We start from the raw sequence: 18,299 nt of genomic DNA, 5'->3' as shown, positions 1-18,299 counted from the left end.
ATTCGGTGGTAATAATAGAATAGGATGATCAATATAGGGATTAAGTACACTGACAGCATGGAGTAGAAATCCCAAAGGATCCCCTATTGCCTACATCTTTGAATGCAAACAGGTGTGTCCATTGTCACAACCCTCCTCGTGATCCTCATTTTTACATAAACTCGTGTCTTCCTTACCCCGCCCTCCTTCCTCTCCATTCTCTCTCTCTCTCTCTCTCTCTCTTTCTCTCATTCGACAACATTAATTTCAACCTGTCCTTTCGCACGAGCGAGGAGAAAACAGGTAGCTAGCACGTGCTACATCCAAAACCCGATAATCCTGATCGGATCGACCACCCTTCGTTTGGAACAACACATATAGACTACCTGTTTTTTTTTCTTTATTTTTTTTTTAGGAACTGTAACATAAGATAAATTAACACGTTTAGAATGAATAATGATTCATTAAAATCTACCGTCTTCATCGAGAAGGAACTTTTTAAATCTTTCTGATTGTCTTTCCATTCCGATTACAAAAGAGTGAAAGGAAAAACATGAGGTGAAAAGAAAGACTTTTCTTCTCGTCAAATGCGAGTTCAGGAACGAAATTCTTTCTTGAAGAAGTTGGTCTCTGTCGGCGCGAACGGTAATTCAGTTTAGCGCAAGAGTCAATTTTTCGCAAGAGTCACGCGATCAATCACTCGACGACATCGGCATTCCGATGGATCGGTCGTCCGTTTCTTCTTTCTCTTCTTTTTCTCTTTATTTTGATTCTTAACGAACGGATTCCAAAGCAACAAACAAAACGATTGGAATCAACAAACAAGGTATAAAAGGCAGAAAGAGGGAGAGAGAGAGAGAGGGAGAGAGAGAATAACTACTGCGTGATCCTTTGTACAATGTTACTTCGTCCGACAAAAGAATGCATGAAAGTCCATCTCGCAGGGTCCATCCTCTTACCGATCTTGACAATGGAATTCCAAAGGAAGTTCTCCTTTCTTTCTGCGGCAGCTATCAATGGGCTGGCACCAATGGTCGTCGAACACTCTCTTGGCCGATGTGTTTCTTCTTGTTGTTTTAATCCTTCCGTGTGTATAGTTCGACGTGGCACAAGGAAAGGTAAGAAATAGAGAAGGAAGGGCTTTTGCTCGCTGAATCCTCTTTCAATGTCGTTATAATCCCAGCAGGAGCATTTGCATAACCTATAAAGCGGTATTATGTGTTGAGTAAAGCTCTCTCTCTCTCTCTCTTTCACATTGCGTACATTGTAAGTTGCGCTTCCGTATAGCTTCATTAGATCTATTTGGTATCGCCCATTGGGAGCCATTTTGTTTGGATTATAATTCTCCGCGTGTACATAATGCTCATGGAACCTATGAGATTTATGCTAATCTCGTTAGTATCTAGATAACTAACGTATTTTATCGCTCGGATTTGTTATTCATTCTTGGGTAATTTTTACAAAGATCATTGTAATTCTTTTTTTCTTTTTTTTTTGTTTTTTCTTTCTTCTTTCTTTTTTTTTTATAAAACGTCTACATCAAGTTCGATTTAACATTTCAATCGGAGATAAGAAGATCAGAGATAAGAAGACAGAGTTGTTTCTTGTTTTTCCATGGAATTTCGATGAACTAGTCTGGCAAGCCTATTTTTCCAAAAGACTCGTTTTCTTTCACATCCGTTCGTTTTCGAGAAATCGACTTCTTTGGTACGATCATTTAGACGAACCTTATCCACGCTAAGCTTTTCTACGTTTTCTTTTCTTTTATTCTATGTCTACGAAGCACCTGTCTGGAATATTTAGTTTCTAAACAAAGTCATGCAGGTCTTTGCTCGAAGAAATTCTCAATTATCATGTTTCGTGGGAGGGAGAAAAGACTTAGAAGAATCTTGTTAACAACGATAGCGTTAATTAGATATTATCTGACATTTATTGCTTCGTACTCGTTACGAACATTGAGATGACCGTGATTCCGGTTCTGGTATTATATAAATCAAGATTTTCTTAATAAGAACGAACGTAAAATCGCGATAAAAACCGGAAATCGTAATTAGATGTCGCCACGATGATTATCGATTATGAAATTACTTAAGTAATTACAAAAAAGAGTAAGTGTGAGTGCTTATGTAAGGAAGATAGAAAGAGAGAGATAGAGACAGATATAGGAGGGGAGAGAGAGAGAGAAAGAAAGAGAGAGAGGGAAAGAAAGAGAGAGAGGGAAAGAAAGAGTGAGAGAGTGAAAGAGAGAAACAGAGAGAGAGAGAGAGAGAGAGAGAGAGAGAGAGAAAGAGAGAGAGAGAGAGAGAGAGAGAGAGTGAGTTCAAGAGCTTAGAATACTCGTCTTTAAAATTCTTCTCACATTTCTCGGAAAGTGCACGTTTCTCACAATGTTCCCCTCCTCCTTCCTTCACTTTCAACATTCTCATCGAAACTTGGCGCCATTCTGCTTCGCGATCGCCGATAGACACGATCGAAGGACTTCGCATCGAGTCGTCTTCTCTTTACTTGGTTTGTAGCCTTTGAGACTTATATCGATGTTCATTTAGCCGTCGCGGAAATGTCTGAAGAAATAAAAAAATGACAGGCGTGGGAACGAGATTCCAAAGAGAGGAAAAGAAAGAAAAAGAAAGAGAAAGAGAGAGAGAGAAAAAGAGAGAGAAAGAGAAAGAGAGAGAAAATCTTCGTGTTCCTTCCTCATACGATCGGAGAACCCGATTAATAGGATTCCGTTAAAACAGCCGTAAAGTCTCGTCACGTAGACCATGCATGCCTTAAGCTCGTTAATAGGACAGAGGATGCTAAAAAAAAAGAAAAAGAAAAAAGATAAAACCTTGTTTTCGCATCTCTTGCGATTTACAACGCGATAGGCCTTGCGAACTGGCGAAGCCATTTAGAGTTAGTTCGCTTGTTCGCGTGTAATCTTATTGAAAAGATCGAAGATTTTCGCTCGACCACAAAATACTGACATGATTGCATGATAATTGCATGATGATTCCATGATGATTGCGTATTCGACAGAATACTGAAACTGGACCAGATTGTTAGAGTTCCGAAACAGAAAAGAAACTAAATAATAAATTCGATAATTTTGATGGACATACCATCTTTTATATATATATATAGTGGTTGTACCTTGCTATTTTATACCTTTTCATCGAAATGATGAAAACGAAAGAGTAAAAGAGACAAAGTAGAGAGATGAAAACTTATGTTGAGAACGATTGGGACGATCCAATTACTCGAATGATAATTAAGAGATATTATTCATACGATAGATACTTGGAGGTGCAACTGTCAAGTGTGAGTTATATGTTTCTTATCTCTATAATTTATTCGTTATTTCTTGTAATTATCTTCTTCATACGGATATAGTAGTACTTTACGTATGAGTGAAACCAAAAGTGTAAAAAGTAAAGTGTAAAACCAGTGTAACATGGATTCGAGTATTCGATGGAATATTTTCTTAAACGAATTTAATATTAATTAATTGACTAGCATGAATCTTATGATGTTCATAAAGGAATACGATATATGATATAATAAATGTAAATAATGAACTTGTGGATACAAGTAACGAAACGTATACGTAACATTTATAAATAGAGGAGATATTTATAATATCTATTCGTTATAAGAAATGAACGTAAATTAAAGTACACTTGCACGTTCTTTGGCGTTCAGTCATGTCGTAAAAGCTAAGATAAATAGTTGGGATAGTATAGATACATGTTGTTCATCAATAAATAACAATCAAAGATCGTAAGTTACTTTCTTAAGTGAGCCGGTAGGTGTTAAAAAGACGATTCTAAGAATCCGTAGCAGTATCCGTTAATCGCAAAGAGAAGACACTTCCTTAAAAGGGATTCGAACTGTGGTTGCAGCCAATTACGACGACTGACGAGCGCTCTCTTTCAATGTCTCAAAGAATTCTCCGGAAAGCGGCGACACGAAGAAGGAAAAAGAGGAAAGGTTTAATGGAACGATTCCAAAATTGAGAATCAGCGGTACATTCCGATGCGTCTTTCTACGAGTGCGAATTACTTCACGAGCTCGTGACGTGCATCGTCTTGGCGCCATTAATAAACTAATTCGCTAAGTAACTATTAATTAGTTCGGTCGAGATGTACACACGGTAGGACGAGCTTCTGAAAGTTTCTTCCTTCACGGATGTCGTCGCTCCGATCCAATTAGCTAATTAATGTCTTGTGAATCCGGCTATATACTATACTAATTAGCTAGTTTATTGGTGCAGAAAAATAAAGAGATAGATAGATAGAGAGAGAGAGAGAGAGAGAAAGAGAAAGAGAAGTAATAATCCTATATTTAATTTTAAAAAGTTGGCTGAATGATAGAACAACAGGTTCTGCTCATCGTAGTTTCTAAGCACTGTTTAGCACAATGTAGGTATTTTAGCTTTCTATGTATATACATACATATATGCCAGTTTGAATGCATACTGGTCCCATCGAGGGAAGATACTTCGACCTGTTATAGAAACGGAAGAGGGTGGAAAAGGGCTACGTGACCGAAACAATACGAAGCTTGAGAAGGTTCTTTTTCTCTCGGCGGCTCGTAGCAGTGTTCTTTTGATGCTTGGTAAACTCTCCTTGTTCTTTTCTTTCTCGCGTCGTAAATCTCGCGGTTCTCGTCGTGCTGCTAATTAATATTTACCGTACCATGTTTCTATGTAAAGAGTGGAATTCGTAAATTTGAAGCATTCATGGTTGTATAAAATCTACAATTATTTATTGTCAGAAAATTGAAAAAAAGATATAAAAATAGATTTGTCTTAATTAAATCTTAATAAAAGAATCAATAAAAAAAGAATCGGAAACAAAATTAAATTAAAAAGAATTATATTATCAACGATCAATCGAATACAATCGGATACAACCGAATCAATTAACATATAAAACGAATTCGTATATGTAGATATGTAACATATATAGCACAAGCATTTAGTCCGCTAAAGTTTCTCTCGAAGCCATACCTCTTGGGTAGGTACTTACCCGATGGGGCTGTTTCAAGTTCCACGTTTGAACTAACATCTTTTCCTTTCTACATCACAGACCTTTTTCCGACGACCTTTCAGAGGTTTCTCTCCTCGTTGAAAACGAAGTCCCGTATGTAGTATTAATGGGAGTCTATGTTGTAAATTAGCTACGGAGACGAGACTCGGTTATTTATTCAAAATGAATCTTCTTTTCTTTCTCTTTTAAGCACCATTTAATTTCACGACAAGATAACGTTTCGTTTTATTTCTAATCGCTTTGGTGTCTTTAACTGAAAATAAAATTTTATTAAACGTCCGCGGTAAAACGGAATCAATGATCCGTAAAGAAGAGCATAACGATCCTATTTATGCCGTAACAATAATTACGAAGAACGTGGATGGTCATTAAGTCTGGTTCTTGATTATGTGACACAAAGTAATCGCCGTGGCTCGTGAAGGAATATTTTGCCTTATGTTTGCTCGTCGATCTTCTCTTGCTGCAATTCACTTCCTTTCTCTCTTTCTCTATTTCTCTATTTCTCCCTTTCTTTTTATCTAGCAAGAAAACGTGTTCGCTCTGCTATTCCTGTTTTTCCTTACGCCGTTTCACAGACGAATTACCTCGGCAGCCTCCTTACCTTCGCCAAAGTATCAAGACTTTATAATTCAGTTCAGAATTTCTTCCTCCGTAATTTCCGATCAATGACGCCACGTCACAGATATATATATATATATATATATATATATATATATATACATATATATATATAAATTTATATATAAACTTATATATATTACTATATATATAATTATTTATTATATATAAATTTTTTAACTTTTTATTTTCCTTTAAGGTAAAAATAATGATGACATATTTTATCGACGTTTAATCGAAAAAAGAAGGAAAGAAAGAAAAAAAAAGAAACAACATTTTATTAATAGTTACGAATTTTCCTTGCTTCTTTGCACATGAAATTGATTTTCCCGTGTTATTAAACTCGTGCCGGTGATCAAGAACTAAGAAATGTTCTTTACCATTTGAGATACCAACTCGATACGGAGAAAAAGGAGAATCGATTATCTCCAAACAAATCCATTCCCTTGTCCTGACTCATTGCGGCAGGATTATATACGGCTACATCGTTCCCCTAAGAAATAGTAACGAAAGAATTAATCATGACCACGACTTAATTGATTTTCAATCGTACGTGTCTTATGAGTCATCTTGTAAAATCAAAGAGAACTAAATAATTGACTAAATATTGTTAATAATTCGAATAAAGTCGAATTATTAACGATACGATCGCTCTTTTACTCGAATCGAAATTTAAATGCGGTTTATTTCATTTTCATTTGGAAAGAGGATGGGAAAATAGTTAAAGGAGACATTTCTCTTTGCCAGAATAGACATTACTTTTCTTTTTTTTTTTTCTAAACTATCCTGCTTCTTTATTTTTTTCGATCGTCCCTTCCGTCGTTTCTTGGCAATGTCTCGTAGATTTAATGGGCTGTAAGGGAATTTCAACATTTTATCTTTCTTTCTTTCTTTCTTTCTTTCTCTTTTTCTTTATGAGGCGAACCTAGAATAGACGATGTTCAACTATGAAAGTACTTTCCTTTTTATCATTTCTACTTCTTTTGGTCCTTTTTTCCTTTCCCATTCTCGTCCCATTAATCAACGATTGCGTCAAATTGCTCGACACCCTGATCGGTAGCACTATGTATAGATAATATACATAGATAGATACATAGAGTGCTATATAGGTATATAGTATTATGTATAGAATGATAGAAGAAGGAAAGGGAGAGAAGAGAAAGGAAAGAGCGGTGAGATCGGTTGTCGATGGGCACTTCCCTTTTCACGCCCGGTACCTTCTAATAACTTTCGTCGCGCACGGACTTTAGCTGTATCGTGGCTGCCATCCTACGCCAAGCAAATTAATCTTCTACTTCCTACTGTTCTTCTTTCTCCTCGTTTCTTATATCTCGGAATAGGTAACCGATGGCTATATCCGATAAAATTCTTCTTTAGCTTTAGATTGATCCTGACGTTTTCTCGAAGCACTTGGAATTTCTTCTTAACTTTTTGTACAATAAGTATACGAGCGAATGGTTCCAATGAGCTTCCTCATTCTTCTTCAAACAAGAATAAACTTTATTTCGCATATAACGCGAATAGGATTGATCGAAAATAATTGAATTGAAGTTTATATTCCGAAAGTATTTTTCGAAGATAAATTCATTTAAACGATGGCTTCTTCTTCAGCTTCTTCTTTAAGAAAAAAAAATGTATTATAGAATGACTTGATGCAGTAGTTTATGATGCAATTAGAATTAATTAAAAAATATGGTTCGTTGTATTTTACGATTAGTATAAAACGATAAACTCTAACTATATAGATATATGCGTCTATGTATATGTAATTGGCATCTTTGATTATATTTTAAGTCCCAATCTAGAAAATAAACTACAGAAGAGATACTCCGTTTGCTGTCTTTTTCTTATACTATCTTGTTTAGCACGAAGGTACGATTCCACTCGTTATCTACGATGAGCATTCCTGAAGTCGAGACAATTCACATCTCGACGGTATATGTAATCGAGGGGACGAGTGAGCTAAGGTATCGGCATGCGATGACTCGACCGGTTCTTTTCTTCTAAAAGGATCGTTAAATGGACGACTCCTAAGTCCGTCTAAGAGAAGATGCCCTTTCCTGTAGGGTGCCTACCAAGGAAGAGAACCTTTCTTGGTTTCCGACGTCGTGTTCTCCTGGAGAGATACATGGAAATCCTTCTGAATTCTCGTTAAGATGGCCGAACCGGTTGTCAACCGGTTGACCCTTCCTTTTTGGTTAGGATGTCTTTCTCGGATATACTTTTCCTGCTCTAGGTCTGCATTCGTGATATTGATTTTGAGCCGGTGCGTCTGTGGTCAGGGTCAAAGGTCACATCGCTTGACTTCTCGGATCCAATCAGAGAATATGCGGTGATCGCGTCGAGCTTTCGCGAACGATCGATCATGTTCGAGGGAGTGATGGATGAACAAATTGATTTACATGAATTACCTGTCAACAGTTTCAATAGATTATTAATAAGATTATTATTCGATTTTAAAAAGATAAAGATAGAAAGACAGAGAGTCATCGTTATAATTTTATGACTAATGAAGTATCAGTAAATGATTATTATCTCGAAGACTTCAACGCTTATTCAATTAATTCGAATGATAGTATTGTTCAGATTTTTTTTTAAGAATGAAAATGCGTTTTGTCTTCTCTATCTTTCTTTCTCTTTCTCTCTCTTTCTCTGTCTATCTATCTATCTCGTACTCTCTCTCCTATTCTTATGATAATTATTTTCTCGTCTATGTTGAAAGGAAACATCTAATTTGATCCATGTTCTCATTTTAATTTCACACAGCTGTGCGAGAGCGAGTCAGAGTCTAGCATTATGAAACAACCGATAAGAAATATCATCGGAATAGTCAAACAGGGTTGGTATTTAATTCTATGGAATGGAGAACATGCTAGGAATGTAGGAATCCTATAATCCACAAGAGTTCTAAGCATCCAAGACTTGCATGTTCGGAAGGAAGGATATAATTACAGAGCACCGACCGACCAATAAATGCGAGTTAGTTGGCACCCAAACAAATCCAGACGCATTGAGATTTATGGACGTCACGTCCGTTCGTCCATTTTCTCCGCAACGAAAGCGAACGCCCTGTGGTTTAGGCCCGTGAAACATACACATACGTATATAAATATATATATATATATATATACACATACTTATGTATATATATATATATATATATATATATATATATATATATATATATTGTACATATATAAACATTTGAAATACAAATATATATACGCACAACAGTCGGAGAAAAAAATAGAAACCAAGTTTATTGCCATACATTTTGAATATATCTACTCGTCCATTTATTGTTACTTTTATTCGAACATTTTTCGAAATATAATGATGAATAGAACATCTAATTGAAATATATCCATTTTCATTAATTTAACTTGAAACAACTTTTGGTTTATAAGTTTCAAGAACGAAGTTCTCTTAATAACTTGATTTATTCGTTTAAACGTTCGGTATAAACATACGGAACCAGTTCGAGCATACTTTCTTACTACGTTAGAGTTATTATCGACGCGGTCTGCGTTCATTATTCATACACGTCGTACTTATTATCATGCAGTAACATATGCGGAAAGGACGTCACGTAGGAATAAGAAATATTCTTTGAACCTAGGGACGATCATTCAATGACAGAATTGATCATTCGCGAATTCGGCAGTTGGAAAAATTTATTTAGTATTTCTATTATTAGAAATACAATCCATCGGAGTTTACTCTCTTCAATATTGTATACGTAGTATCAAAAACGTAGCTCTTTTAAATTCGAAATAGATATCTGTTTATTTATAAACCATAAAATACATATTTATTTTACGTCCAATAGTATTTGATTGCAATGGTAAATCGTCAAGTTAAAAAAAGAAAAAGGAAGACAGACCAATGCTATTTGATTCTGGCTAATGAGAGTGCATATTTATATTTTCTGTCAATACGTATTTATAGATTGTAAATTTTCTATTTTTATGGTTTCAAAATCTTGACAAATTTAATAAGTATCCAAGTTTTGAAACGATTTAACACATGTTTATCTATCTACTTATAAGCTTCACAGTGAAAAATTTGTTCCAATTTGTAAGCCTGATAAATATTCCGATCGTGAAGCGTAACTCACGAGTCTTGAATTATGCAGAACGATAAATTCAGCACGTTGTCTGATTATCTCACGTGACTCGCAACATGGTGGGATGATCTGGTAGACGTCGAATTAGGCTAAGTGGCTTTTCCAGTTTCTGTCAAGACAATACATATTTTAGCTTTCTTTTTCTATCTCGTCTTTCTCTTTCTCTCTCTCTTATAACTTATTTCTGTCACGAGTCTCTTCGTCTTCTCAGCTATGTTCTTCGTTCTTAGTTCTTCGTTCTTTGTAAAATGTAATCGTATGCGTACGAGCGTGCACGTGGACATGTGTAGGGTTCCTGGCACGAGAGAAGTCAATGTTGAGATCGAGTTATACGAGCGAGAACCTCGCGTGGACACGAGGCTACGTTATTCACGCCAGGCATAGTATGTTTGCTTGGATCAGTAAGGTGAACAAACTCCTTCTATTCCTTCGGTGTCACGCTCCAGGATATCTCTGCGATGTTCTTCGAATGATTTCTCTGCTACTACGAACGATGTCTCGAGCACGAAACTATGTGGGAAGATTAATGGACGATAAATTTAGTTGAAATTTTTTTCATTAAAATTCCAGTCAACTTGTCTTGGAAATAATCAAGAGAAATATTACAATTTTCCAACGAAAATATTTCACATCATATCTGTTATATTGACTTTTTATTGAAACTGAATTCATGTGTATAAACGGAATACATGATATAATATATCGATATTCTATTTCTTTCGTCTGAATAGTTAGATTTTGATCATCAAAAGTGTCTCGGTATCTCCGACATCAAATTCCATTCATTTTATGGAAATTCTTCCGACGAATATTCCAGGAATCGCGAATATTTGGGGATCTTGAGAATCAACTTGACCGATCTTCGATATCTAATACTGCCCCTATAGATTTTGCTGGTATCGCGTGCGTTAACATGCGCCATTATTCAAGTTCCGACCCCTCGAAAACTTCCAGTCCGTTTGACTCTGAGACTGCAATTATTTTTCTCATAGTTTTTATAGTTTCCTGATTTTAGGAAACGATAAAAGATACTAAGAAAAATAGGTAATATATTTTTGGCAATTCTTTGTTTTACGAGGAAGCCTTTCACTTAATATTGATACAATACAAAAGGAACGATACATTTATCGAAGCTTGTTGACGTAATTTGATTAAATTTATACGAAAGGAATTTCATGATCACTATAATTCTTTTAAGCAAGGTTTCACACTTGACACGAAAAATGGAAGGCGATCAATAAATAGAGAGAGATTAAATAAAAAAGGAGATTAATAAATAGAGAGAGAGAGAGAGAGATATCATGTGTTGCAGAAACTAGTCGTAAAGACATACGATTTACATAATTATAATTGTATGTCGTAACATCAATTTTTGCATTACCGTTGGTTGAATGTAAAATAAAAATTATGATGTGGTCGATATAAAAAGAGTATCGGATAGTTGGACGAAGGTCTTTTAACTTCATAATTTCGATAGGGATTGTAAGCTCTCTCTCTCTCTCTCTCTGTTTCTCTCTCTCTCTCTGTTTCTCTCTCTCTCTCTTAAACTCCAGCACGTTAACTCGACCAAGACACAAATTATAGGCTTCGCGAGCCCATTACAACCCTGCGGCAACCACCGTCGTCTCATCGCCTCGTCCACCTTACCCTTCCTTCCTATTCTTAACCCTACAAAGAAAGGTATTCTGCTTATGCTGGAACGCACTGGCGAATTGCTGCGTTATTCTCTCGTTTAAGCTTTCACGTGATCGTACCCAATTTATATTGGAGTACGAAAGAAAGAGAAAGAGAGAAAAAGAGAAATGGAATAGTCAACGAGTTGTCGTTTAAATTTGATAACTTACCGAGATTTTTAATACGTACAACACATTATTAAATAAGAACGCTTTTTAAATAACATGACGAGGTATCGTGAATCTCAATTTAATCCTTGTGTTTGAAAAAAATTCTGACGCTTAGTCATAATATAAGACATCAGAGTAATATAGAACTGGAAAATATTATGATCGATATCGTTATTATTAATATTATGATTATTATGACTATTACTATTATGAAGGGTTTATGCGACTTAACCCAAGTGCACTTACAACTCTACAACTTATCAAGAGCAATTTCGATAATTCTCCTATGATCTCTCTGTAGACGTTTAATCTAAAGATGGTAAGGAAATAAAGACAAAAGGAAAGCGAGAAGGGTACCGTAAGGAGGTGTGCTAAACTGGCCGATATTCCGAGTTATTAGAGTATTATTAACCGAGAAATCAAGTGGATGCTGCGTAACCGCCGATTCACGTGATGATCATGAAGATTAATCTCGACTCACTGTAAGATGCTACACGGAGATTTCTTTTCATTTGTCATTCATCTGTGTGTGTTAGTACGTGTGTGTCTTATTTACTCCTCTGTCTTCTCATTACTTCTGCTGCTGCTGTTGCTGTTTCTGACATCCACCACCTTCCAACTCTTTTTCTCTTAGACTCTTTCCTCCAGTCATCTCTCTTTCTCTCTCTCTTTCTTTTTCTCTTAGACTCTTTCCTCCAGTCATCTCTCTTTCTCTCTCTCTCTCTTTTTATTTTCCTCGCTTCTCTCTCTCTCTCTCTCTTTTTCTTTTCCTCGCTTCTCTCTCTCTCTCTTTTTCTTTTCTTCGCTTCTCTCTCTCTCTCTCTCTCTCTCTCTTTTTCTTTTCCTCGCTTCTCTCTCTCTCTCTCTTTTTCTTTTCCTCGCTTCTCTCTCTCTCTCTCTTTTTCTTTTCCTCGCTTCTCTCTCTCTCTCTCTTTTTCTTTTCCTCGCTTCTCTCTCTCTCTCTCTTTTTCTTTTCCTCGCTTCTCTCTCTCTCTCTCTTTTTCTTTTCCTCGCTTCTCTCTCTCTCTCTCTTTTCTTCACTTTTCTCTCTCTCTCTTTTTCTTTTCCTCGCTTCTCTCTTTCTCTTTCTCTTCTTCACTTTTCTCTCTCTCTCTCTCTTTTCCTCACTTCTCTCTCTCTCTTTTCCTCACTTCTCTCTCTCTCTTTTCCTCGCTTCTCTCTCTCTCTCTTTTCCTCGCTTCTCTCTCTCTCTCTTTTCCTCGCTTCTCTCTCCCTCTCTTTTCCTCGCTTCTCTTTCTCCCTCTCTCTCTCTCTCTCTCTCTCTCTCTCTCTCTCTCTCTCTCTCTCTCTCTCTCTCTCTCTCTCTCTTAGGGTCGCCTCTTCCGCGTTCCATCAACCTGCCAATCCTGTGCTTTCCTCGAATACGTCCGGCCATAATGGGCCACCGAGGAGAGATTCTACGTTCCTGCTTCGCCTTCGGCCTTTGAAATCAACCTTCGATGTGTTATTTCGCTATGCGATAAGAGGAAAACGTGCCTGCACGGGTAATAAACAAGAATCATCTTTAGACCAATCAAATCATTCCGATTTGATCATTTCAATCCCCCTCGAAGTTTTTTGTATCTTTGATATAATGTGTTAATTAACTTAAATGGAATCAAATTCGAGAATGTTCGTGAACTATTTCAAGATGAACAACGGGTTAATTCACAAGAAAGCTTTTTTTCGTTTTTTGAAGATCGTTCCTTCGTTTTGAAAAAATATAGTCGAAGTATCACAGGAGACTATCTGTCTGTCTGAAAGCTCTTGTGGTTATATTGTACTTTGATACGATCGCTAACGGTCAGGATTAAGCGCAACGTAGGATAAAAAAGAGAACACAAAAAAAGAACGAAACCAAGATTCTATTCACGCGAGGGGAGAATAAAAGAGAATGAAAAATAAATGAAAAGGAAAGTCAAAGAAATGATCCTCAAAAGTATAATTAGAATTAAACAGTCAAATACGATTATGGTAATTATGAAAGTATATGGTAGGGTGTTCAATAGGTTCTTGTCAGGCTTTTCGAAGAACCAATTCACCCTTTTTCGCGGAAACAACGAAATCTCTCTTTCTCTATCCCTTTATTTTACTTTTTCCTTTCATCAAGCAACGTTTATCGTCATCCTTCTGCAACAAAAGCTTCGATAGCCCGGAGTACTCGAAGTGACGACCATGCGAAACGTTCGCCTGCAATGTGATGGAAGGAGGAATAATTTTCCAACGAGGGAGACGCCTGGCTGGAGTATTAATTCATGGACATCGCGTGACGGACGTCCCCAGATCTCCCTTTCTCTCTTTTTTTCTCTCTCTCTCTCTCTCTTTCTCTCTCTTTTTTTCTCCCTCTTTTTCTCTCTCTCTTTCTCTCTCTTTTTTTCTCTCTCTTTTTTTCTCTCTCTCTTTCTCTCTCTTTCTCTCTTTAGGATGGACGTTGTCCGATGCAAAACGTTTACTCTTTTGCCAATCTCTATCCAACCCAAGCCCACCTACCTCGTTTTTTCTCCGCAACAACGACGTCACCGCATAAACGAATATTTAATTATTCTTTTATAAATTCATATTTTAATTTCTCCTACCTTATTTCTTTGTTGTTTACAATTATTTATTGGTGTTACGTTTTCAAGGATATGTAAATTTTTTTGTTCATTAAAGATAAAGAAAAATTTGAATCTCGTTTGAATATTATTCATAATAACGTTATTAGATATTAATTATCTTTTATTTATAGTCTTCTCTGTGAAGCGATATTATCTTATTTTACATTGTTGCAATATCGTATTGGATATTTAGTCGTATATACTATTTCACGGTTTCACTGTATCGATCATAGAAACGCGAGAAGAAATAGAAGATACATTGAGTTTTGCATTGAGTTAAGAAAATAGCTATGAAGAGTATAGTAATTATGAAAGCATATCTCCATGTAGTGAGTAATTAAGAGGGAAAGATGATTTATCATCCGTACGAACGCATGTTGAGCTGTTTTACACTGGTAGAATATTACGAAGAAATGAGCATAGTACCTATCTTCGAGATACGAAAGTTTCATGTTCATTTTATATCTAACAACGGTCTTGATAACATAGATGAATAGCACTAGGCAACACGAATCGATTTAACCTCTGTAATAGACCCTTTAATGATCAAAAAACGTTTATCATGAGTACATATTATATTTCATCGTTCAATAGATAATGGCTCTGTCGTTACATCTAAATCGTATAACAAATCTATTTAATTCATCGGCTTCTTAGACCTTTAAAATAATTAGATTCGATCTTCGATACACGATTTTAAATTTGATTGTAAAATTGTCAAGATGGCTTTTTGGAAAACTCGTCACTTTCATGGTCAACATCTAAATAAAATTTTGTTTTGTCTCTTTTCTTGGGTACAGGAATCATATTTATAGTATAGCAGGTGGTTTAAAGCTTCTATCCGTCTCTCTCATTCTCTCGTTGTTCTTACTCCAATCGTTTCTTCGAGTAGCGTCAGTCAGGGTCGTGCTTGGACTCCTTGTTCTTCTTCTTTTGGACTTTACGACGTGGCAGCCGTGATGGATCGTTCCTTAAGACGACATAACTCTTTGTCCTCCTCTTCTCCCCTTCTAGATTTCTATCCATTTTCCTACCTCGCCAATCTACAACGATAATGTTGGTGTCTTCGAACTCGCGAGATATTCCTCACCCCCAAGGCATCCCTTCTAATTGGTTACTCGAACGAAATAACGACATACGACAATACGACAGGGATCTCCATAAATCGAGTCAACGTTCTGCGAAATCGATCAGTTGATCCTACGATATAGCAATAGAAATATTAAGAGAATGACCTATGTAAACACGAAGAACAAGAAATCGTAGATATTGAATGTTTAAAAGGAATAACAATTGATAATATTTAAATGAAAATAGTAGACATTTATAAAACACGTACTGATGATTATTTTTTATTTCAGATTACATCTTCTGAGCGGTAGTCTCTTGATCATTTTCACTGGCATTCTTGCGATTGGTACCGAGGATGGTCCACAGTCCTTCGAGACTGTCCATAACAGTAACGCAGCTATCTTGAACCGTCTCGGCTTGGCACCCCTTCAAATCCCTGATGGACATCACAAGAAACGTTTAGCTGGTCCCGAACCGCCTGGACTGAATTCCCAGACACGAATTCATCAACCGTACAGTCGTCGACACGGTCATCGAGACAGTCATATTTACATCGTCAAACTACCAGCCAGTCCGCCGTACTACACGATCACAAAGCCTCACAAAACGGCAAAGGATGAAAAAGTAATCAAAACGGGACCAAATCTTCCGGTTGGTTTTCATGGTAACGGCAAGCCAGCAAAAATCTATCATTGGAACTTGCCTCTGGTGAAGAAGATAACGGAAAAGAAGAGACTCCAAGCACAATTACGAATGGACCAGGCTAGGAAAAAGTTGGAGGAGAGTAAAAAACATCAGCTATCCGAATCATCGATTTCTATCGATAGAGTCAATTCCGTTCTAGATAATCGTCAAGACATCGAGAAAAAGAAAATTATACCGCATAAGATTTTATCATCCAAACATATAAGGAACAATGATAAGAGATTAAATTATCCCGAAATAATCGATAAGAAATCAGACTCGACCAAGAAAACCATGAATAGTTTATCGACGAAGACTTACAGGCTCGATGATTCGAATATGCATAGAATTCATTTGACCAACGAACTTCACGGCTCAAGAAACACTTTGCCGAAGATGAAGAAACACCGGAAGAAGGCAGCCATGTCTTATTATGCGCCAATCACAACCAAGACAGGCTCTACTAGCATCCACAAGAATTTCTCCGGAAATGGCAAGCCTAAAGCGTTCTACGTAATAGAGAAGAGTCGTAAACCCGTCTACTATCATCCCCTGCTGCCTTAATCTCCAAAATCGTTAATCGCAAAAAGTCATGCACAATCCATGAACGACCTAAGGAATCTGTTAACTTTAGTAGATTCCTCTTCGCCACTTTGCTACTTTGGTTAAACAGAATTACGAATGGTCGTTCGTTCAATAACAAGGAAAAGAACGAGAGAGAGAGAGAGAGAGAGAGAGAGAGAGAGAGAGAGAGAGAGAGACTTAGACTATGACCTCCGTATCGATGTGTGGTCAATCATTATTCAAGGTCACGCGTATCCTACAAACCGTTCCATTTCTATCACAGTTGTTAGAACACATTAGGTTTAGGTCGAAGACGTTTCTCTCTTCGGCGGATGGAGCTTACGTTTAAGATAAATTAGGTTTAACTCGTACATACGTGCATAAAATGTGGTGCGTCCGTTCAAGTATCGAATCGATCGATTATAACTTAAGTTCAATTATTTTAAATATCTTTTTACATACTTCTTAATCTTCCCTGTAATTGTATAACTTTGATTGAATTAAGATAGGCGATCGGAATAATTGAAAGAAAAAAAAAATATAGAAGGAAGATCAGGAAGAAAGTTTTTTTATCGTGTTCATAAAGATCGATCAATCTTGAAAACTTATCAGACGCACCAAGTAAATCGACCTTACGATCTTATTTCGACGTTAACTATTGTTTTAAAAGTTCTGCGTCGAAATAAAGTCGTGGTGTTTCTTCTTTTCATTAAGAAAATATCAAAGCTCACTTTCTCGTTACTAGATTAACGCTGTATAATTATATTTTTCTAAGTATAACGGATACTTTTTTATATCCTCGCTCGTCTGTAAGCGATTTCTTCTTGATTGAAAAAAAAATCTATCACGAAGAAATCGCACGTATGGACGATGTCTCGATAAAGACTGGACAATATATTTCTTCGTGGAAGGTATGCACGTCTTTTTCTACGTCGGATCGCGCAAGGATCTTTCATTATACTGGTTTTGCTATCGAATCGCAAGAAGAAAGCGACACGAGATCGCATTTTTTTATATTCTTATATAAATACAAAGATAAGAGAGATGGACCCGTACACACACACACATATATATTTACATACATACATACATACATACATACATACATACATACATACATACATACTTATATGTGTGTATGTATGTATGTATGTATGTATGTATGTATGTATGTATGTATGTATGTATGTATACATGCCGTAGAGAAGCAATCTAATACAAACGAGCCATGTCGTGTGAGAGAAATAACATATTATGTATTTACATTGACCAACGATTTTTCTTTTTCTCTCACGATAAAGTTCGAATATGGTACGTATCTATCTGTATATGATGTTACTATCAAGATAAACATTAACACGATCGTTGGCTCGTTTTCCGTTTTCTATCGCGTTGATGGGTGCAATCCATTATTTCGCGTTACGTTGTACTTGTATATCCCTAGTAATAGTGGACATTATTTCGACTGGTTACTTATTAATAGGCATAACTATTTTTCTATCTACGTATTTTTAATTTATATCGATTAGTCAACCGTACGTAAATACTATACTACGTTTATGGGAATTTTCGATTTATTTGTTAACATCATTATTATTATTATTATTATTATTATTATTATTATTATTATTATTTTTATTATTATTATTATTATTATTATTATTATTATTATTATTATTATTATTTTTATTTTTATTTTTATTTTTAATATTATTATTATTATTATTATTATTATTATTATTATTATTATTATTATTAATTTTAAAATGCTCCAAACTGTTAGTAT

General features: G+C 36.0%; 1 protein-coding gene across 1 annotated transcript in view; it reads left to right on the top strand.

The window, feature by feature from the left end:
• LOC118444758 (uncharacterized) overlaps positions 1-18,123 on the top strand; it is a 32,535-nt gene extending 14,412 nt beyond the window's left edge. Inside the window, exon 2 of the mRNA XM_035873329.2 lies at positions 15,556-18,123. Within this exon, the coding sequence (XP_035729222.1) occupies positions 15,556-16,513 (958 nt within the window). The 3' untranslated portion in view covers positions 16,514-18,123. The remainder of the gene's footprint in view (positions 1-15,555) is intronic.
• Positions 18,124-18,299: the final 176 nt, after the last annotated feature.

Source organism: Vespa mandarinia, chromosome 10, assembly GCF_050613455.1.
Source record: "Vespa mandarinia isolate Hongniang chromosome 10, ASM5061345v1, whole genome shotgun sequence".
Classification (NCBI taxonomy): domain Eukaryota; kingdom Metazoa; phylum Arthropoda; class Insecta; order Hymenoptera; family Vespidae; genus Vespa; species Vespa mandarinia.
The sequence above is the reverse complement of the archived record's forward strand: the minus strand, read 5'-3'. Positions and strand labels throughout refer to the sequence as shown.